At 53.2% G+C, this 20639-nt stretch overlaps 10 protein-coding genes across 10 annotated transcripts in view; 4 read left to right on the top strand and 6 right to left on the bottom strand.

Moving 5' to 3' along the window:
- Nucleotides 1-214: 214 nt before the first annotated feature.
- DACRYDRAFT_108626 (alpha/beta-hydrolase) lies at nucleotides 215-1406 on the top strand (the record flags this gene model as incomplete). The annotated part of the gene is made up of 5 exons (XM_040768692.1): nucleotides 215-381; nucleotides 440-583; nucleotides 629-943; nucleotides 1007-1090; nucleotides 1151-1406. The coding sequence occupies 5 exons, from the start codon at nucleotides 215-217 to the stop codon at nucleotides 1404-1406; spliced, it is 966 nt and encodes a 321-aa protein (XP_040627454.1).
- Nucleotides 1407-1520: 114 nt separating this feature from the next.
- Nucleotides 1521-3168, bottom strand: DACRYDRAFT_108625 (uncharacterized protein; the record flags this gene model as incomplete). Its single annotated transcript, XM_040768691.1, has 7 exons — nucleotides 1521-2206; nucleotides 2259-2388; nucleotides 2442-2630; nucleotides 2683-2846; nucleotides 2900-2972; nucleotides 3022-3096; nucleotides 3154-3168. The coding sequence occupies 7 exons, from the start codon at nucleotides 3166-3168 to the stop codon at nucleotides 1521-1523; spliced, it is 1332 nt and encodes a 443-aa protein (XP_040627453.1).
- Nucleotides 3169-4080: 912 nt separating this feature from the next.
- On the top strand, nucleotides 4081-5704 carry DACRYDRAFT_23011 (uncharacterized protein). Its single transcript, XM_040773051.1, has 6 exons — nucleotides 4081-4179; nucleotides 4227-4570; nucleotides 4619-4759; nucleotides 4806-4893; nucleotides 4942-5195; nucleotides 5242-5704. The coding sequence occupies exons 1-6, from the start codon at nucleotides 4103-4105 to the stop codon at nucleotides 5562-5564; spliced, it is 1227 nt and encodes a 408-aa protein (XP_040627452.1). The 5' UTR covers nucleotides 4081-4102; the 3' UTR covers nucleotides 5565-5704.
- Nucleotides 5705-6295: 591 nt separating this feature from the next.
- Nucleotides 6296-7575, top strand: DACRYDRAFT_23010 (uncharacterized protein). The gene is made up of 4 exons (XM_040773050.1): nucleotides 6296-6378; nucleotides 6426-6519; nucleotides 6579-6682; nucleotides 6735-7575. Exons 1-4 carry the CDS (start codon nucleotides 6322-6324, stop codon nucleotides 7449-7451), a joined length of 972 nt encoding a protein of 323 aa, XP_040627451.1. The 5' UTR covers nucleotides 6296-6321; the 3' UTR covers nucleotides 7452-7575.
- A 31-nt stretch (nucleotides 7576-7606) lies between these two features.
- Nucleotides 7607-8480, bottom strand: DACRYDRAFT_23009 (uncharacterized protein). Its single transcript, XM_040773049.1, has one exon. It carries the CDS (start codon nucleotides 7953-7955, stop codon nucleotides 7704-7706), a length of 252 nt encoding a protein of 83 aa, XP_040627450.1. The 5' UTR covers nucleotides 7956-8480; the 3' UTR covers nucleotides 7607-7703.
- A 1546-nt stretch (nucleotides 8481-10026) lies between these two features.
- Nucleotides 10027-10670, top strand: DACRYDRAFT_117046 (uncharacterized protein; the record flags this gene model as incomplete). The annotated part of the gene is made up of 3 exons (XM_040770305.1): nucleotides 10027-10245; nucleotides 10297-10589; nucleotides 10639-10670. Exons 1-3 carry the CDS (start codon nucleotides 10187-10189, stop codon nucleotides 10668-10670), a joined length of 384 nt encoding a protein of 127 aa, XP_040627449.1. The 5' UTR covers nucleotides 10027-10186.
- A 1702-nt stretch (nucleotides 10671-12372) lies between these two features.
- On the bottom strand, nucleotides 12373-13069 carry DACRYDRAFT_54166 (uncharacterized protein; the record flags this gene model as incomplete). The annotated part of the gene is made up of 3 exons (XM_040775236.1): nucleotides 12373-12727; nucleotides 12780-12915; nucleotides 12970-13069. Coding segments are annotated over 3 exons (591 nt in total), but the record flags the coding sequence as incomplete, so codon positions are not given.
- Nucleotides 13070-15362: 2293 nt separating this feature from the next.
- Nucleotides 15363-17033, bottom strand: DACRYDRAFT_89593 (MFS general substrate transporter; the record flags this gene model as incomplete). The annotated part of the gene is made up of 5 exons (XM_040776921.1): nucleotides 15363-15646; nucleotides 15698-16407; nucleotides 16471-16667; nucleotides 16725-16885; nucleotides 16982-17033. 5 exons carry the CDS (start codon nucleotides 17031-17033, stop codon nucleotides 15363-15365), a joined length of 1404 nt encoding a protein of 467 aa, XP_040627447.1.
- Nucleotides 17034-17507: 474 nt separating this feature from the next.
- On the bottom strand, nucleotides 17508-19644 carry DACRYDRAFT_23006 (uncharacterized protein). The gene is made up of 4 exons (XM_040773048.1): nucleotides 19313-19644; nucleotides 18838-19238; nucleotides 18344-18790; nucleotides 17508-18291 (listed from the first exon to the last, which is right to left on the bottom strand). Exons 1-4 carry the CDS (start codon nucleotides 19560-19562, stop codon nucleotides 17698-17700), a joined length of 1692 nt encoding a protein of 563 aa, XP_040627446.1. The 5' UTR covers nucleotides 19563-19644; the 3' UTR covers nucleotides 17508-17697.
- A 301-nt stretch (nucleotides 19645-19945) lies between these two features.
- Nucleotides 19946-20639, bottom strand: part of DACRYDRAFT_23005 (uncharacterized protein) — a 2539-nt gene continuing 1845 nt past the window's right edge. The window contains exon 5 of the mRNA XM_040773047.1: nucleotides 19946-20638. Within this exon, the coding sequence (XP_040627445.1) occupies nucleotides 19960-20638 (679 nt within the window). The 3' untranslated portion in view covers nucleotides 19946-19959. The remainder of the gene's footprint in view (nucleotide 20639) is intronic.

Here is a 20639-nt window from a genome sequence, read left to right as displayed (position 1 = left end):
TGGGACAGCCTGCTTATTGCATTACCGGTACCATTCTGCTGTAGACGCCCATTCTTTCTGCGGTCTTACCCACCTGACACCTCACAGAAGAAAGATTTTGCGAGGTTCTTTTTCGGGCCTTCGTAGTCCTTCTGGACGAAAGAGAGAGGATAAATACGGGACAATTCTGCGACTTGCTGACATCACCCTCTCCCACATGCTTGCCCTTTCCAGCATGCTCGTGCTTTCTGCCTTGGCCCAGGCAACGTATACCGGTCCTCCTAATGCCTACTGCACTCGGCAAACCTATCATGTTTCGCTACCCAGCTTTGCGACCGTGCCCTTCACGAACCTGACAACGCTCGACCCGTCTCAGCCCCTTGTCACCGAGCTACAGGCACAGTTCGTCAGCAGTACCTCCAACTTCACGGAGAAGTATAATGTCCGGAACAAATTCGAGCACCGGTGCCTCCTACGATATTTCTGGCGTGTTGTGTACCCCCAAAGACGGCGACAAGCATAACGGCACCATCCAGCTTCTGGTGCACGGGATTGCATTCGACAGTTCGTACTGGGATTTGGGATTTCAGCCGGAGAACTATTCGTAAGTGCCGTTCTCCGGAAATGCTCTCGTACTGAGTTTGATCAGCTACGTGTTACGTGCGGCCGAGGCTGGCTACGTTACGTTCCGCTATGATCGCCTCGGTACGGGCGAGTCCGAGATGCCTTTCGATGGTTACAACCAAGTCCAGGCTGCGACTGATCTGCAAATCCTACTTCAGATCATCTCCCTCCTACATTCAGGAGGAGTAGGTGGCCAGGCATACTCCACCATTGTTGGCGTTGGTCACTCGTACGGCTCCATCCAGCTCGCTGCTGCCTCCGCGGCAGTCCCGGATCAGCTCTCCGCCCTCGTCCTGACCGGCTTCTCCGCCAATGGCTCATACGTCGGCCAGTTCCAGACGTCCAACGCCTTCTCCTGAGCAAACGAAATCATGCCATCCCGGCTCGGTAACCTGCCCGGCAGCTACGTCATCTCCGGTCTCCCACAGAGCAGTCAGATCAACTTTTTCTTCTACCCATTCTACGATCAGGTCGTCGCTTCGTTCTCGTAAGTCACGACTTAGCCTGTGACCCAGGGCGTGCTTTTCACCTTCACCTCCCTGGCCAGTGGTGTCAGTAGCTTCACTGGGCCAGTCCACGTGGTGACCGGTGACAGAGACTGGGTGTTCTGTGGCTCTCAATGTGACATTAAGCCCGATGGTCAGCACACGATCCTCGACCTTATCGGGCCTACCGTGTTCCCGAAGAGCAGTAACTTCAGCGCGTTCTCCCCGCAGAATACTGGACACGGTCTCAACATGCACTTCTCTACCCCATCCTCTTACACAAACATCCTTGAATGGCTCACTTCTGTGGGCTTTTGATGCTGCTGTGTCCCTGTGTTAAAGGCATCGCCTGGTTGTCATTAACGGAGTGGTACATAATATCATGACCGTGCTATCTCTGAAGGTTCAGTGAATAAATACATCTCCTGCGCATTAGTACTTAGTCCGCTTCACCTGCACCCTCGACTTCGGCACAAATATCTCTTTCTTCACCACAGGCTTCTCTTCTTCGGATTCTTCCTTCAGCACAGGAACCTCCATCTCCACGTCCTTGTCCCCTTCCACTTGTCGTCGACCGCGCTTACGAGACGGAGACGCGCGCTTTCTGCGCGTCCCACTGCGAGTAGATTGTGAAGGTGGGAGATCGAAACCATTTTCTTCCTCCTCGGCCTCCCTTTTCACGCGGCTTCTTCTTTTCCAAGCTTCCTCCTCATCCTCATCCGCATCCGCATCTTCTTCCTCCATTTTTACGTCCCCCTTGTTCTCATCCTCATCTTCCTGTTCCCCTTTCACAACATGATCCTCATCCTCATCCTCAGTCTCCGTCTCGCTCCCAACAACCACTTTCTTCTCTTCTTCCTCTTCCTCTTCCTCCTCCTTCTTGATAGCATTGGGAGATGACGTCTCAGAACCCTGCCCGGATGGTCCACTCGGCCCAGCGGGGGAAGACGGCTCTGCCTTCAGAACAGGTGTTTCTTCCTTCACCGAAACTGCTTGACTGTGGGAGCGACGCCCCGCTTCACGGGCACGTGATGCGCCTGAAGGTGTAGGAGCAGCAGGGGGTGAGGGCCCTCCTGAACGAGGACGGGGTTCGTCCTCCGGTGAACGGAAAATGGCGGCTGGACGACACGCGTCAGCGTATGACGGAAAAAAGAAAAGATCCTGACGTACATTTGGTGCTCGAGCCAGAACCGCTCTCTGTCAGCCGACGCAGAGACGTCGTAAATAGAGGCTGGCGGACAACGCTCCGCACCATCTTGTGCAGGTGCCGCTTGGCGGTCCGGCCGCTCGCGTCCAGGTCCTTGCATGCACGGTCAGCCAGATAGAGGTGTTCCTGAATCAGGACGGGCGCACCCGTTCAAGTTGACGGATCTGGTGCTCTGAGGTGATCCCCTCCATATAATTGTCCAATACGTATCCGCTCCAGTTGAGCAGAGGCATGATGAACTGGCCCGAGAGCAGCTCTGCTCCTTTTGCACGTGGAAGCGCTTCCAGCTCCCATTCCCAGGTAAAGGCGTCGCCCGAAAGCCGCAGAAGAAGGTCCTACATCTTGTTCAGTATCAGCTAGGTCTGGTGGACGACGAAGAACGCGTACGGCTTGCGTGGTAGGAGGGAACGTCGGAGTAAGAGAGTCGGCAGAGGAAAGGGAATGAAGGGTGATGAGGGGGTGAAGAATATGTTCAGGGAGACATTCTTGGACATCCTCTTCGATTATATGTAGCCGTTTGGCTCTACGCAGGATGTGCCTCCACGCCATGGCTGAAGAACGGTCGGTGACTGGGGCAGAAGCTAGGAAATGAGGAAAAGCGTACCTTCTACCCATACTCTCTTCGTATCCGTTAACAAAAGGCAGCAAAACTTGTCATCGTTCAAGCACGAGAATTTCTGTATTTATTGAATAAATGAAATGTATGTTTAACAGTGCGCGACGTACAAACAAGTAAGGCGTCGAAGACTCATCGTCGACGATCGCTTGCCATGTTGAATGGAGTAGCGCCTCTTCATGATTCTGTATATCAATGCACCAGCATGAGCTACCGCATTTATATCCGTAAATATTACTCACCTCTCCGAACTCCATGGTGATCAATATTGAAATGTAATATAGCAAGTCGGTGTAGATGTTGTCGTTGTCGACCGTGACGAACGCGTTCCTGACGCCCAACAGGGTTCTGCAACAGCCTCATTCTTGAATTCAACCACCATCTGCTTGCTGCCTATCTATTAGAGCTGCATTTTACAGGTCTATCTGGATAACGCATTGTCACATTTGTCTATTTGGGCCGCCGGTAACCGCCGGCCTTGATAAAGCATGAATGCGGTCGCTGGGTACTCCTGGCAACGGTTGCAATCAACGAACCATTTTGCAATCTACGTCCCCTTCCGGATACTCAGTGTTGCAACTTCCTTTCGTTTGCTGATTGAACATGCTCCTGGCGCTAATCGGGCAGTAGGATATTGAATCTTACCTTCTCGTGACAGAAGAAGATAGAGAATTTTCAACATTGGATGACACACGGCATATCAACCTCAAAGGTGCTCTGTCGAATGATCGGTTACAGACGTCTTCCTGGTTCTCTTGGCCATTGATAACCCAACTCAGTCCAAGTCATTGTTCCTCAATCCTCGGGGTACTTCGCCATTGAACCTTCGGGTTGCTAAGGCTTCGTTTCTTGCCTAGTAACCTACTCCGCGTTCGTACACTCGCAGCCCGGACAGCGCACAACACCGCCTAGCGCTCTTTGTCCGTCATCTCTCAGCTCACCGGGGTCGTCGTCAACGTTATCGCGTGTTCGTTGAGGATGGAACTTTGGAGCCTTGCTGTTGTCTCTCAAATACGTGCTGGTCCTTGTGCAGACGTACCCCAGGGCTGGTTCGCTCCCCGTTCTCGTTCGCCATCAGGTTCCTCTTCACTTTCGTTTCCTCTTCGATTTTCTAGGCCAGGCGCCTGAACTGTCCTTGCTCACTACTTTTGACTTTTTCTGGGTTTGCCGTGTTTGTGAGCCTGATCGGATATGTCAACGCTTTGGAACTTCACCTCCCTAGGGCTGGAGAACCCTACCTCGGGGGAATTCGTCTACTCGCCCCAAAAGTGCGTCCTTCCCAACTCTATCTCTTGCAATACCAACCTATATCCAGCCATGTCATTGCCGCTTTCGCCTTGGGGGCCGTTTTTCTCCTCTCACTGTACTACATCCTCCGATCTATCGGGCACTCCCTGCTCGGCGCCCGACTAAGACGATACGTCAACGTCCTGCCCGGAGAGCACGCACACGTGAACTCCCAAGAGTTGCCCGAAGATCGCGTGCGGGACTGGCTCGTCAACACCCTCGGCGGCGCGGCGGGTGTTGCGGTCTACAACCCTAACTCGGATATCAAGAGCGTTGGTGCGCTGATGAGCTTGAGTATCACTATTGGGAGCGCGATGCTTTGGGGGTCGTTGATGACGTTCCCCATGGTGAAGGGAGGGTCGTTTGCCTGCCGTTAGTCTGCGCTATCATCTGGTATCCTCAAACTGACGCCTGCCGCAGAATTCGTCGTTGCAACTGGGTACATCGCCGTAGGCATGACGCGTGCCAAGGGCTTGTACAAGATGTCTACCGAGATGGTTGAGCTCGGGGTCCCGAAGTGGGAGACGATCGTCTTCCGCGTCTGTATTCTCTTGAGCATGGGTAAGCCCGCACGGTTTGGGTTGACTTATTGCTAAGCGGATAACAGTGGGGATGGTCATTTGGAGATACTTCAGTACGGGTGTGCTGGTCATGGTGTCGACTGCAGTGCCATATGCGATGTGCTACAACCGACAGTACGGTCCCTCTTCCTCCCCATCTCTCATCATCTCAACCCTATCTAGCTTCATCCTTCCAGCAGCGATCATAACTGTCGCGAACCTGTTTCTGGAAATATACGCCCTCGTGCGGTTGTTCGTCCTCCTCTCACCCTCGTTTCTCAGCCTCTCCCATCGCCTATGCTCCGTCTGCGACATCCGGATCTTCTGGGCACTTGCGCTTATCTTCTTTGAGCTCTGCACTGCTGTGGGGAACATCTACCCCCTCGGTCTGGTGGTGGATTTCGTGCCTTACTCCCTGTCAGGGATGATCTTGCTCAGTACGCCCTTTGTTTCCCATTCAACGCACAGCTGACCTATTAACAGTCGTATTTAACTACCGACGTGCACCTCCACGTACGCTGCCCACCGCCACCCTTGGTCCGCTCAGCACCTTCCACGCTTCTCAATACGACCGTTCCTCAGTACGGCATTCCGCTTTCGTATCAGAGTTCGACCCAGGCGCAGCAGGGTACGAGAACTTCAAGCAGAAGTGGGAGGCGGAGGAGTTGGCCGGAATGCGCCCCGCGCTCCCACCGCCGGTGGTGCAGATGAGCAGGCTGGGAGAGAGGAGGAAGAGGAACTCGGCGCCGGCTGCGCATCCGAGCTATGATGGCAAGGTTAGGGGCCGGTCGTTCCTCATGCTCTAGGTCGGTTTCTTAAGGTGACGTTGTTGAAAGGGCTGTAGCGCTGGGATGCTTGACATTCTTTCTGGGTTGATCCCATTCCATTGACAAACTTGGTGCATATGCACATCTGCGCGTCGATGTACTGTAATGTACAATGCGTTAAACAGTCTCCACGTGTGCCTTGCGCTTGGTTAGGAAACCCTTGTCCCCGGAAAAAGGCGCCACGCAGGCTGTACATCGTGGTTCCCAGCAGGGCAAGGGATGAGAAAAGAGTGACTGTGGCCTGATCCAGATTTAATGTTCATGATTCACTAGTTATATAGTAGGATGATGAGTAGTAATATTTCAATTGCAACGTAGCTGCCGAAATAATTATATGCACGGGACCAATCACAAAAGCGCCCAACGTTGGAAGGTCAACAAAAAGCGACAGGACGTGCTTTTCTCTTGCTTTTCTTCTTAGTGCACTGACAACATTAACTTTTATTATTATTTATTCACTAACATTATCGCAAAGAGGAGAAGAAGAAATGTATGGTGGACGATAGCTGGCTTGTGATCGGCCAACACTCACGCATTTTGCACTGATTCCCGAATTAACATTCAACGTTTGGGTCCTCATCACGCCGCATTGCCAACAACAGTCGCGCATCCCAGCCCCCTTATCATCTCCATCTCTCTTCCCTCCACTCACACTGGCGACAGGCTACTGAAAAGCCAACGACCACCTGGCGCATCTCTTGTTCTGCAACACTCATCATCCTATACCCATAACATCATGCAGGGAGAGATGTACTGCTGGATCGTCTTCCTCGACCGGGATCCCAGCCAGGAGGTGTGTATCTCTATTACACGGTGGAGCACCCTTAATCTGTTGAGCAGGAGTTCAATATAGCTTCTGGACTTTTGGACTCTACTACGAAGGAGAAGCTGCGCAAGATGAAGGGTGACGGAGAGCCGCAGGATGAACTGTTTCGTGCGTCTCCTCTTCGCTGCTGTCAATGTAGCTGGGACTGAGCACGATCCTCTGGAAAGGCATCATGATCTCTCGCATATTGCCAATGTGGATGCTCCGGAATCGTGGAGTACTCAGAGGTAGCTGGATCCTCAGCGAAACGCGGGAAGGAAAGCCCTACGTTGTACGCCTCGCTCGTCCTCTTCCTTAACCTCTATATTGAATCCTCCACGAAGGCCTCGCCAGTGCTCTCGCCCCAGCTTGCGTTCGACGTAGCATACTCCAATCACGCCGCAGGCATCGTCTTCTCCGAAGTGGCCAACACGGTCCCCGAACGCATCGGCATCGACATAATGCAGCTCATGCCCACCCCTCCAGAGCCGAACATCCAGCCTTGGATCCAGTCCTGCGCGCATATGGTCACCCCTCTCGAACGATCCATGATCCACAACCAGCCCGAACAAGTTGCTTTCCGCCGGATGACGGTGATATGGACGATCAAGTACGCGTATATCAAAGCTCTGGGCATCAGGCCAGAAAAGTTCAACTTCCTCACAATGGAGTGCGACGTCCCACGCGGTGCGGTGCGCGTGGACAACGCCCCCCTCCTAGGCTGGGAGTTCAGGCTGTTTAAGGCCAGTGTCGGGAGCGCCGCGAGGGGGGAGATGAAGCCCGAAGAGTACCAAGTCGCATGCGCACTCTATCACGGACCGACGGGACTGCCTACCCGAGTCAGCTTCGGCGAAGAGTACCTCAAAATGGACCAGTGGATCAAGTTTATCAACCTGGATGGGGTGATGCAGTTCGTCCGAGAAATGTACAAGGAAGATCCGGCGGAGAGGAAGGCGAGGGCGAGGGCGGCAGCGATGCCTGACGTGCATGGCCCCGGGGCACAAACAAATGCAGCCCGGTTTGTGCAGAGTCAGGCTGGGCACACGGCTGCACATCGTTGAATCGGAACTTGGCAGATTGGGAGAAAACACGAAGAGCGGCGGCAAGATGGACAATCAATCGTCTGTATCAATTGTACAGTATAGTATATTTGCACGGATACCTGGAATATGAACATAAGCTTTTAACTGGTCGTCAGCGTTACAACGGCACATAATGGGCAACAAGGGACAAACGTAAGAGTACAGAGGCAACGGTCGGTACAGTCCAGGGCATAAAACGTACAGCATAAGTGAATGGCAACCTCAGAAGGACTAAGGTGCAACTTGCTTCAGCATCTCCATCCCGCCCCTCGCCCCTTGGACGAGGAGGTCCACTCCACTCGTCCCACATTGGTAGACGACAGCCCACCCCATACTAGCGTACTCACGCACGTCGTCCAGCTGTATCTCCCAGCCGACCCTTTGTGCACCCTCCAGCCCCAGCCAGATAGCCAGAAGGAGCACGACCACCGCACTGCAAAAGCGGATCCACGCCCACCAGCGGAACCTCCGCCTCCCTTCCATAACACGGACGATAGGCTTCACCCCTGCCCCTGCTTGTGCTAGGAGATCGTGTTCCTCACGCTCTGCCGACAGCCCGGGGAGGGGCGAGCTCGGACGGATGGTAGACGAGTCCGAATCCGACGAGCGTGACCTGCTCCTCCCATTAAGACGCCGTTTCTCCTCGTTCGCAGCCGGAGCGATGGGAGAGTCGCGCTGTGAGCCTAGGTTGAGAGCGTCATCCCGCCTGGCTTCGAGTCGCGCGAGAACGGCCTCTTCGTCTTCTTCGTCCACTGTTAGTGAGGCTTCTTGCTCCTGCTCTTGTTCTGCTTCATCCTCGAGTGTTGGCTCTTCCTTGTCCGTTGGAGCAGGTACCCCTATCTCCGCAAGCCTCGCCTCCAACTCTTTAACCCTCTCTTCAGACGCTTCCAACTCCGAAAGCCTGAAAAGAGTAGCCTGATACCTCCCTTCCAACTCCTTAAACCTCTCCTCCAACCCCACCTCCACGACTGCCGGCGTGTGCGCGTCCCTCTGCTGATGCGCCTCAATCCCGTTCTCCTTTCCCTTGGGAGAGCGAGGTGGGGTGAGCTGTTCCTGCTGGCCTGATTTTTGCGGGTCCCCAGGCGAAGGGGAACCGATAGGTGTCAAGCCCGGTACTGGGGAGGGGTTGGCTGGCACGCCCTGTAGCCAGGTGCGCATGCCTTCTCTTGCGGGGGCATCCAGAGCGGCAGAGAGTGCACGCAGGTGGAGGAGTACGAGGGCGTGGGAAGTCGTCAGCGTGAAAAGGGAGTGGAGCGTCGTATGCTGCGGTACTGGCCCGTGACGTCCGGCTGTGAGAGGGTGTCCCGGGCCTTGGGAGTACGGGGATGGGGAGAGAGTGGTGAGGGACGTGAGAAGATCTTCGAGCGCATAGGTCGACTCGTATAATAAAGAGGGGAAGGCTTCCTGTAAGGAGACAGATGCGGGCTCTTCGAAGGTCACTGTTGTTGGCCTTGTGGGCTTGGACGCTACCTGGCTGTCCCTGTATTCTTCGTACGCGCTGCACGACGTCAGGAAGCATCCTGCTACACATGGAAAGACTCACAAAGCAGACCAGATGGTAACCTTCTCCCAGGCGCGAAGGAACGCTTCCTCCCTCGAGGACGGGCTTGGGCGGGTGTTGAGCGCAGGTGAGCGTAGTTGTTGCAGCTCGAAGGGGTCGAGCACTGTGGTGTGCCGCGAGTCGCGGACTTCAATCTTGTAGAACGGGGCAAAAGGGCGTGGGCACAGACTTGCGTACCAGCTTCATTGATTGTTAGATCTGGTGCAAGGGAAAGAATGGAAGGGAGACGCACTTCTGTGTAAGGACACATCTCCCGCTGTCGTCGAATCTTGCGTCTGTCCACGCCCTCCGGCCACCCCACTCCAACAATGGGTCCAGCTCTCCCTCTACACCTAGTTCACGAGCAACGCACCTCGCAACCCTCAGAGACACCCATATGTCGTCAAAAGGCGCAAGGTTAGCCAGGGAGACGTCATATGTCAGAGGAAGGGAGAGAGAGAAATGCTGCAGCCCGAGGGAGGGAGGGATGTCGCATAGGAGGAATATACGAGAGAGGGAGACGAACGGCTCGCCTAGATCTGGAGAGAGGATGCTGCTTGCGGTTAGCGGAGACGTGGAAGGCGGTGAGAGGGACATACCGGACGACGTCGACGGCTCGGAGGGTGGAGACGAGCGCTGGACAGAATGCACGATCTGGAAGGCGAGATGGCAGCAGACGCAGCGTCAGTGCGCAGGGGCCGTTGGGCTCTGTTGGAGGCACCATCTTGCTACGAGGGAGAGACGATGAGGAGAGTCATTTGGTCAACGGGCGTTCAAGTGAGGTCAACGTCTCGGATCCCTATGCACAAAGTTGGCGGCTGTGCGACTGTCGAGTGTGCCAGAAGTGGCAGTGCAGAACCCTTGCGCAGCCTTAAGGCACCGGAATTTGATTCCATTAGACTATCTATGTAGCCTATATGTATATAGGGACGGATTGGCCTGCGGCAGGCCAATTCACGCCACTTTTACTATTCTCCCCTAATCGACGACTCGACAACGACAACGACGAAGACGTTCCCCTCGCATATATACATCCCCTCGATAATGTCGACCATAAAGCAGCAATGCCTTCAAGAGTTGCAGACAGCTTCTCTCCTTGCCGTCCTCAACACCATTGACAGCGTGTTATCAGTCAACTCCATTCCCAAAGACCTGTAACGTCGATCTCATCTCTATGCTTTCTCATTCATGGACGTACCAATCCCTTGTTCACGACGTCCTCGAGATGAACCGGTGCGTCTTACCTGTGTGTTCCAGCATGCCTCGACGCTAACTTCATATCAGTCTATGGGAGCCATCCTGGAGATGCTCAGAATGCAAAAAGAAGGCGTTCAGCCGACGAACGAGGACAAGCTCCGACTTGCTCTCAGATGACAAGGTCGACCTGGGAGAGCTGGAGAAGGAGCTCAAGAAAGAAGTTGCGATATCTCACGCCGCCATGACCAACCTTGCCGCTGCCGCACCTGTCGCCCAACCGTCAAACACGACAAATGAGCTGTTCCGAGGCTTTTCTTCTCTCTCAAATCGCTTAACCGAACGATTGAAAGAGGGCGGGCTGAGGGAGAAGCGGGCGCAAGGTTACCTACGGGGCCACAGAGCTTGTAAGACCAGGCGACTTTGTGAAAGTGCTGGCCGAGCTTGGGTCTCAACAGCATTAATTACCACAGCGTGTTCTCCGAGTCAAGGCTCACTCGAAATTGACTGTTTCCCCTTGTGCGGTGTTGATAACCAGCGTCTCCAATGCCGGGAACAAGCGCTGAATGACTTCTGCTGCTTCCTTTTGATCCCAGATTGTGGGACCACTTGTAAGATAAAGTTCTTTCAGTCCTGAGTTGGTCATGGGACGCAGCCCGGAAATAAAGTCGGCGAAGCAGTGTTCGAACTTGACAGGACCTTGCGTATATTGTACATCATGATCGACATTCCTGATGACACAGCGATGGAGAGCGTTACAATAGCGTTGCAGTGGAAAGACGAGGAGAGATGCGGGGCACCCGACTGCGAGGGGATCGTCTGGATGTCGTGTACGTGTTTGTTATCGGTGGATGATATGGTAGATAATAATTGAATGCAGGAGGTGGTAATGCATGTGCAAATTCTTCAAGTCCATCCGCGAATATCCGGGAGGGCTCGTATTTGTTATTGGCGAGCGGCACGTCGTCTGACATTGAGAAAGGCTTTTGACGCCATGGTCGCCTGAAGAGTATGACCCACCCCTGTCGGTCGTCAACGGAAGTCCTGGACGGGTCCACACCAACTCACTGCAGCAGTGGACAGGATGAAGCAGCTCAGATTCCAAACCAGTCCCAGAAGCGTCCACAAGGATCGGAACATCGGCTCACTGATCATATGTTGCCACAGCACGGGGTGAACTGTCCTCCACGTCAATACCAGAGCCGGGCAGACGCCCTTTCTGTAAACGTACGATGGCCAATCCACATTGCCATCCAACCAACCAAGGAATCTTCCCAGACTCTCTGTCTCTGGTTTATTAAAGTGGAATGGACAGATTGAGCAGTTGCGTTCAGAGTAGATAGATGCAATTCGGCTTGATCTGCCAGGCCTACCAGTCGGCCAGAAAGAAGTGTAGCATCTTCTCGACTTGACGCCAGGAGGCGCTAACCAGATGATTAGATATGGCATCGTGCTGAGCATTCTCATTCTCATACTGAATGACCCTCTAGCATTATCGTCGCCTGTTGTATGTGATTGGCCAGATACTCCGTCGCGTCCGCCAGGGCTCCTGCAACCTCAATTCCAAGGATTAACCTCCTTTATCACGTTAGAAATGGGACGGACAACAGCATACTTCTTGTGTTCCTCTAAGCCTAACGGCTAGTTCCTGAGTTGAAGTATCAAGCGCGTCCTACAATCTGTCAACGCTCGTACTGCTCGCCAGTTCAGGATGCCTACTAGAGAGTTGAACGTTTCCCGACTTCGTTCGATGATGCCATCAAACAGTGTGGTGAGAACTCTCCCGAACTCCGCTTCCAATTGATTCAGGGCAGAAGACGACAGATCCATAGAGAACTTTGTTCAAGAGTGAGTAACCATAAAAGGGGGAAGAACGATTCCAAACTTTGTCAATCGCACTCTCGATGGCACCTTGGGTATTATCCACAACTTTGAGCGAAGTCGATTCAAGCGTGTTTGCAATAGTATCCTGAAGATCCTGACTCATTTGAGCGAATGTCCCACGCAGAAGCATGGACGCATCGTCCATCGCCTCCTTCAGTTGGGCTGATGCCCCATTCATCAGCATCATGGCTGATTCACTATTGATTGCGATATCATTCTTGGCAAAGTTCAGCTGTTCGAGAGCATCGGAAAGTACCTGCGAAGAAGGTTTAGTCTGTCCTGTTAAAACTTGTCTTTGGCATACTGAGAAGCTCCGGTCCCATGCAGCCTGGCTTGATACCTCGTGATCCATCGCCTTGCTTTCCCTCTCACGCAAGATTTGAAGCAATGATATTTTCTCCATCGTCGCATTGTGATATATAGACTTTGCGCGATCTGGTTTGGTTTGAGCAATTGATGTACATGTACTTCCCGAAACTGCGCGCATACCAATATCATGCCAGCGACGATATGCGAAGCACAGTTGCGCTGCTTAAGAGTCAAGCCGTAAGCTCGTACAACGAGGCAAATGTACTTACGTATTTCTCTAAGATATCCTGAATAGCTCGACCAGTGCTGCGTGCTCCGAGAGAATGCTCTATATGCGGGTCATTCCCCTAGCGTTCCCGCATATAACCGGCTATACCCACTCTACACAACCGGCCGCAGAGGTGTCTTGCAAGTCCAACTCGATATCATCTCCCAAGGAAGCAAAAGACGCGCATTCTAGAGGATACGAGTGTATCCTTGCGGTAGAAAGTTCGCACAGCGTAAACTGGATAGCAGCTGCAAATATATGCGGGTCAAGGACCACACGTTCAGGCTGCTGAAACGGCAGACCTTGGACACGTTCCCACTCGGGCATGTCCTCGCCGCATTTTAGTTTCAACCTTCCAGCGACGGACTTGAAACAGTCTGGCTTATGCTTGAAAGAGTCGAGGTTACCTCATAGGCGTAGGCAGCTGAACGAAGGCGGCGGGCGAGCAGTGCTTACTCAACGAGCGGAAGATCAGGCCACGTTCAGCAGGAGAGACAACAGAGTCTAGCAAGCACTCCATTGAGAACATTGTTTAGAGCTGAGTTATTGAAGCTACCCAGAGCATCAAGTCCGGAGGTTGCTGGTCTCCAAGGGCCGTCCACTTCAGGTATAGAGTCGCGGGCGTGTCCTGATCCCCAGAAAGCACCTTGTACAGCAGTAATATACGGACTCCAGAGCCCTATTATAATATAAAGAGGTATAGCGTGCATGATAGTACATTTGAGAGTCGAGAGAAGAGGAAAGCCAGTGAAAGATGGATGAATGCGCCAGACAACTGTTTGAGAAAACGGGGCGCCTACACGTCACGTGCTATCTGAGACGCGTGTATGCGCTGACGGTCGAAATAGTTCCTCACACGTTGATTATCACGAGTCGTTATATCATTACACTGCATATCAAATGCATGTATTGTAGAGGGAACTAAACCAGTAAAAAGAGAGAAATTGCCAACACCCCGACACAGATGGCTGGGGGCTCGTTACCGCTTCTTGACCTCAAAGCTCCGCTGTTGTTGGACGTTGTTGACGCACTTGTTGAGGGCGATGCACCCGAAGCTGAACTAGTTCCGGCAGCGGACAAGCTGCCTGACATGGACGGCACTCCAGACGGTGAACCAGAGGCGAGCGCCACGTTGCACATGCTTTGGAGACCAGACACTTTGAGTTTATGTCAGATGAAGTTCTTGTTATACGTAACAATACGTACCAGTAGTACCGGACTGCTGGAGCAAGCAGCTGAGACAGCCTTGACTAAGGGCGCTATCACCAGTAACGTTTGTAGCCGAGCAGATGCAGAGGGCACTATTTCCACACCCCTGTATGAGTATTAGTAGGCGTGCTGGTATCATTCCGATAACGACGTACGACAATGACGTCTAGACCAGCTATCTCGGTCTCATTGCCACATTGTGATAGACAGGAGCCTGTACCGGTTTCGAGAGCTTCCTCTGCAGAGGCGACAGCCGTGCCGATGGCTATCACGCTTGTCGCTGCTCCACATGCTGACCGAAACGTAGAAGCTTACTCTTGGTCAATACTTATAATGTACAACTGAAAGAAGTCAAGCGCACTAGTATATCCCTCGGCGGCAAGAATGCAAGTCTGGCAAGCAGAACTGAGTCGATCAATCCCATTGCATACGCAGCCCGTGTCAAGGGCACAAGTCTTCTAAGAGTCAGTCTAGCAGTTCCGTAAGATAGACAAAACTCACAGCATTGCCGATAGAGTTCTCTAATATGGCAGAGTCTCCAGAGTCGCTGCAGGTAGTCGTGCAAGCGTCCTGGCGCATCTGCACGCTCGTCTGGTCGGGTGCGAAGGTCAAGAGTCCGAGACCGCGTTTGTACCTCATTTGAGACCGCGGAATGGTCATTGATCGACGTACAGCCCGCTCAAAGGTGCTGAAGAAGTCTGAGGGAGCGGGTAATGCATGGACACCTGAAGTGTCCGCGTCAGTCGTTGTCCGCTGCATTGTGATATGATACGCACCGACAACCCAGATGGCGAGGGCGCAGAGGAGAGCAGAACAGACGATCTTCATGGCGGACGTGCAACGGAGTTGTGGGCATCATGACACACTTATGCTTTCTTTTATAGGTCGGACGACCTCCATGAGGCTACCCCAATTCTGAGACAGGAGGGCTGACCATGCAGTTGGAAGCCATAGAGCACGAGACAGCCTCCTCGGAACAGCACGTCGACATCAAGCAGACATAGAAGTACGACGAAGTGAGGCGGCTACCAAGAACACCCCAGACAGCATGAACCTATAGAGTAAAAAACACCCCAGATTTGACATACAATAACATGTCAAATGGACGTTCAGGAAGGAACCCTAATATTTTGGCGAGAAGGGGTAGCAGCCTGCTGGAACGAGGTCGCTGGCGGGTTCAATTGCCGGAGCCGAAAACGCCGCCGTATATTACGGCATGCCTCATTTTCATTGCATTTTTTGTTTCGTTCGGCTGCCAACTAGAACACATGCGGAGAATATCATCCATCCCTGACCAAAATCAAAAGCGTTTGTTCCCTGACATTTGAGATAACGTGGTGAACTAATCCATCCTCTAGAGTCTTGGAACAGAGACAGAAACACTGCTTCATTTTGTCGGTTGCCTGTTGTGCAACAATCAAGTGCACAGTGACAGTGTGACACATGTCTACGCAATAGAGGCCCAACTGAATGCTAATCATTCAACTCATGCATCTTGTTCGTCTAGTGGTTTCTTTAGGATCGGTCTCCCTTCCGCCTTCTCCGGGAGCCACCTCAACACCACAATGAACCCGACAGCAGTCACAATCATCACAGCCCAAGCGAGGTACCCAGCAAGGATCTGGTGTTTGATACCGAAAGCGAATATAGAAGCGAACGTGGCGGGAGTAACGGCCCTCACAGCGGACATAAGGGAAAGAGCGAGGCCGTTGAGCGTACCAAGTGCTAAGTGGGAGGGGGCGATGTCGTTTAGGGCTAGCTGAACAGCGGCTGGTTCACATCAGTTCGGATATACTGGTTGTGGAGGAAGACAGTACGTACTAAAAGCCATGCTGACACCACTCGGTCCAACCACGGCAACAGGGACAAGAGTCCAGTAGAGTGTTTCCTGCCCGTTCCGGATGAGCGCGCTCAACAGCGGGAAAAGGGAGAACGAGATCGGCCACGCCCATGCACAAGCTCTGAGCAAGTTCCCTGTGCCCCACTTGCGCTGGAATATGGGGAAAGCGACGAGGAGCCAGACGGCCTGGGAGATGCCACAGCCAGCAAGGAACAGGGATATCTGTGGGGGAGAGTAGCCGAACCCACCGAGAGGAATTGGGGTGTAGAAGAAGATCGGTGCGACTGCAGTGAAGGCTATGCCGAGAAGGAGCGCGTATTGATAGATGATGATGACGGGAATTACCCCAGGGGCGGCGAGGATCTCCTTTATTCGAGGAGGTTGGATAATCGTGGCGTGGTCGTGCGTCTTCCCGTCCCGAATAGGTCGCGTTTCCTTGAGGAACAAGACGGACAAAAGGGCACCCACTCCGGACATGGCACCCGCTGCGATACAAGGCAAGAGATATGGGTATTGCTCGAATAGGGCAAAATTTCCGAAAACGGTCGGGTATTGGGTACAAGGCTTTGAAAGCGCACCCCCGATGAGGGGGCCAACGAAAATACCTAGGTTGGTCGCAAAGGCGAAGAAGGAAAATGCCCGCGCTTGGTTCTTTGGCGTCGAGTTTTCGGAGATCATAGTTCTCACGGTGCTGATGGGGGCGGATACATAGTCAGCACACCCGGTATTCTTCAGATATCAGAATGAAACCCACACGGTGATCCCAGCAAAAACACCGGCCACACTCCTAAGTACAATCATTTGCCATACCGTTTGTGAGAAGCCGAAGAATGTGCTAGCAACTGTGACACCGGCGAGTGAGATGACAAGCACAGGCTTGCGGCCGTACCGATCGGCAGCGCGGCCCCAGAGAAGCATGAACACGGTCTGAGTGAGACTGAAGATACTCTCCTATTTCGTACGAACCGGAAGGTTAACATTCAGGTTTCAAGCGCAGAATGGACTTACAATCACCCCGCTCAGGAATCCGACGCTCGCCTCGTCCACCCCGCCCGTTTCGAAGATCATCTGGTTGATGAACGGGAAGATGCTGAAGAACGCGATGGGTTCGACGATTGCACCCCAGCAGAGGAGAAAGATCTGCAGCTTGGGGAGCGGGTGGTCGCCATCTGCCTCGACCTCTGCTGCAGCTTCGGCGACCAGATCATGAGGCGCGGAGGACGTGTCAACCAAAGTCTCGTCTGGAGAGGGAGGGTTGGATGAACCCAGGAGCAGCGGAGTCCGCTCATCCGATGCAACTTGGTCGTCGATCGCCATGGCAAGTAAGGCTCGCTGCGAGCTACCAGAGCAGAAAAAGCGGACAAGCAAGTGAAGAAGACTGATGAAACGAAACGAACTGTGACAACCATTCTCTAAGCCGCGCCATTTATCCGTACTTGATGGAATTGGAACCCGGATCCGCTCTGTCGTGCTAGCGCTTGCGCGTCCCAGACGCTTAGCTCAGTGGCATTATATTATCCGGAATCCTCAGATTTCCATCAATCAGGAGCAAGTCCAGAGGGAATGGCGCAAAGAGGAGCCCGTTATCTACCCGCGTCCATTTGAGGGAATTGAGAGAAAGGTGGAAAGGCTCCGGAAGCCGGTGAGGACCCGCACGTGAGAGAAGAACTACGGCGAAAGGAAACAATTCATTATACTTTTGACCAAGGAATGTGAAATCTTCCAAGTAGAGTCGACTCAGGAACGTTCCATCACACATTGATGAGGGATAAACATGCCAAACCTGGTTCTATTGTCTGCATTTTTGCTACTGCGTTCTGGTACCACCAGCCCAACAAGAAAAGACACGTACAAACCTCTCTGGACAGACAAGCCAGCACCAAGACAAGAACAAGACAGGAATTACAGTCATCACGAGTCATGAACCTCCTTCGGAATGGGAAACGTGGCCAGCAGGTAGCGGACCATGCCGCTGTTGGTCCTATACAGCAGCTGCCTCTTCCACCTTCACTTTCTTTGCTTCGCTGCCGTCCGCCCCTGCGTCCTTTTCTCGCTTCCGCTTCAAGCCATTTTCAGCGGCATCTACATCCATCTTCACGGCCGAGGCTGGCTCAGTTAAACGTGCCGCAGGCACAGGCAAAGCCGACTTGATCACGGGGACCGCGTCCGGACGGCCAGATGCCTCTTTCTTGACTGGCGACCCCGCGCCTTTTCCACGATCTTGATGCCCACCTCCCCTTCCATTTTGCCGCCCCCGACCACCCCGGCCTCCTCGACCACCCCCGCCTCCGCGGCCGTGCTGGTTGTGTGACGGCCTGTACGCTTTCTCAGCCATGACGGTGGCCCGATTGACATAGTATTTCTTTTCCTCCTCATCTGTGGCGTGACGCCAGGTGACCGGTTTACCACCGATCGTCTTCATCTTCTCCCGAACGATGTTCATCTGCTCTTCCGTGATCGGTTGGGTTGGCTGCTCTGTAGAGGTTCCACTGTCAGACCCAAGGTAGACGAGTCCCATCTTTGAGCCTCTTTGGTAATCGACGTAAGTCCGAGACCATGTGTCCTTCAGAGCATCCTGCCGGCAGTGTAAGAATATTGCGCAAACTTCTGGCGGAAAAACAGCGCACCTTAATCTCAACAAAAGGCACATTTCCTTCAACGCCCTCAAAGGCAACCAGTGCACCCTTCTTATACTTCCCCTCTATCTCCGCGGGGTCTACGGTTCCATCTTTGTTCAGCTTGATCTTCTCTCCGTCCATCTCAATGTAAATGTCTGGCTTCTCAGCTTGGACTTTTGCCTTCTGTTCCTTCTTCTGCTGGTAGATGAGCTTCCACCCGCTGAAATCAGCACGACGCTTCTGCTCTCCCTCGGCGCCCTCCGCCACACTTGCACCGCGACCACCCCGCTTCAGAGGATCTTTGGTGACATCGATTCCCTTCTCGGCGATCTTCATGTCGCAGTAGGCTTTCTTAGACATGGTCGTAAGCTCGGTCCCTTTCCACCGGGGTTTTGGCTCTTGCATTAGGAATTTACTTGCTGTGATCATGTCTACCCACTCCACGAAGACAGATCCCTATCAGAGAGTTAGCATTAATTTCTCTCTACCGACGTAAAACACACCTTAAACACTTTTGTCTCCTTGTCCCTCCTCATTCTCACAACATTGAACTTGCCAAACTGGGAGAAGAACGCTTCCAACTCCTCCTGCAGTCCTTTTGCCTCCTCTCCAAACCCTTTCGCATATATGCTCCTCGCGAAGGCGTCATGCGATTGCCGGCTTTCCAAGTTCTCCAGTGCAACCTTGCGGCGTACCTTCTCCCCGCTCTCGGAAAGCTCAAGCAGAGTGCTGGGCTTGAGCGCATCCGCAACGTATGCTGTTCCTTTCGCGGCGGTGTACTCTCGCATCCGCTTGAAGGAAGCGATTGTCCCAACAGGCACCCAATGTTCCGGGTTGTCCTTGTACGAGAGGGTGAACAGGAACTTGTCGAATGGTAGGTTGGCTTCAGAGAAGTAGAATTCGACTGCGTACGCAAGATCGAACACAAAGAAAGCGCATATAAGCCTCATTATCATTGAACAAGTAGCGTATACGGACCTTGCTGAAGGATCTTCGCCTTCACCTCTTCCTCTGTCATATCCTCTACTTTCTTGACGAAAGTTGAGGGAACAGCGGTGTCTTCCAGCTTAACATCTGGTGCGGCATCGGTCTTCGCTTCAGGCTCGACTTCTGGTGCGGCGGCAGGCCCATCCTCTTCTGACTTGATCTCCGGTACGGCTTCAGGGGCCGGCGCTTCTGCAACAGGAGCCTCAACTTTGAGAGCCTCAGGAGCGGCTTCGGTAGACATCTTCAGTGATTCAGCAAAATAGTGGAAAGCAAGCACAGAGTAATGAGAGTATATAAGCGTGAAGCAGGTGCCAAGGTTGAGTAACAGTATACAGCAGTCGAGTCAATAAAAGCTGCAGTTGAAGGAAGTGGCGCAAACGGAGCACGCTAATAAAGCCGACCAAATTCACAGGTCCGAGATTCTACTTCCGTTAGGCGCGTGGCTGAGTCACGTGCGGTTTTTGAAAGTAACCCAAAGGGAAAAAAAGACCACTAGGATTTCAGATCAAGTAAACTACAGGTATAGAGATATACTAGGTATACAATCCAGATGCACTGTAAGTACATCATAGTCTAGGGCGGAGTGTCCTTGCAAGTCAGATGCACGTGCGCATGAAGCTCTCCTCGTCTATCATAACTCACAACAACATCATCCCCACAATTCCAAGTACGGAGGTAGATACCACCAGATACACGGGAAAGGGGACGTTCAGACGAGCGTCGCCCTCCTTGCTCGTGCTACCCAGACCGCCGCCTCCGAGCACTCCCCCATTACTCGTCGCCAACACCCCCGGGTCTACGCCGGTCGCCCCCCCACCCCTTGTACTAGTCGGGGTGAAGCTTAGCGGTCCAGGTGCACCACCCCCACTGCCCGCAATCCCATCCGACTGGGAAGTACTATCCGTCAGTGCCTGCTGTGAGAGGAACACGAGTGCAAAGCTCGGCGCTGGGACAGGTATATAGCAGACGTTGTTCGCCGTGTCGCACGCGATCTGGACCGTGTTCTGCGATCCATGGAGTACACCATCGGAGGACTGGGCACCACCCGGGGAGAGTGTCTGGCCAGCCCACGTGATGTTCCATTTCTCGCTGATGCTCGGTGCTTCCAGGTACCGTACGTAGACGTTCGCCGGCACCTGTGCGCCGGTAATGTTGATCGACGCGGTGTAGTCGTTCGCCCCACTCGGGTCGGAGACGAAGTTGAATAGTCCTACGCGGGTGGGGTTGCCGTTCTCGTACACAGCGTACGAAGGGGCGTAGATCGATGTCTCCGAGGTGCCGAGGTCAATTATCTGTGAGATGTTTGACGAGCCAAACA

This window comes from Dacryopinax primogenitus (assembly GCF_000292625.1).
Source record: "Dacryopinax primogenitus strain DJM-731 SS1 chromosome Unknown DACRYscaffold_12, whole genome shotgun sequence".
In the NCBI taxonomy this organism is placed as follows: Eukaryota; Fungi; Basidiomycota; class Dacrymycetes; order Dacrymycetales; family Dacrymycetaceae; genus Dacryopinax; species Dacryopinax primogenitus.
Note: the sequence above shows the minus strand (reverse complement) of the source record. Positions and strands in the feature narration are given on the sequence as shown.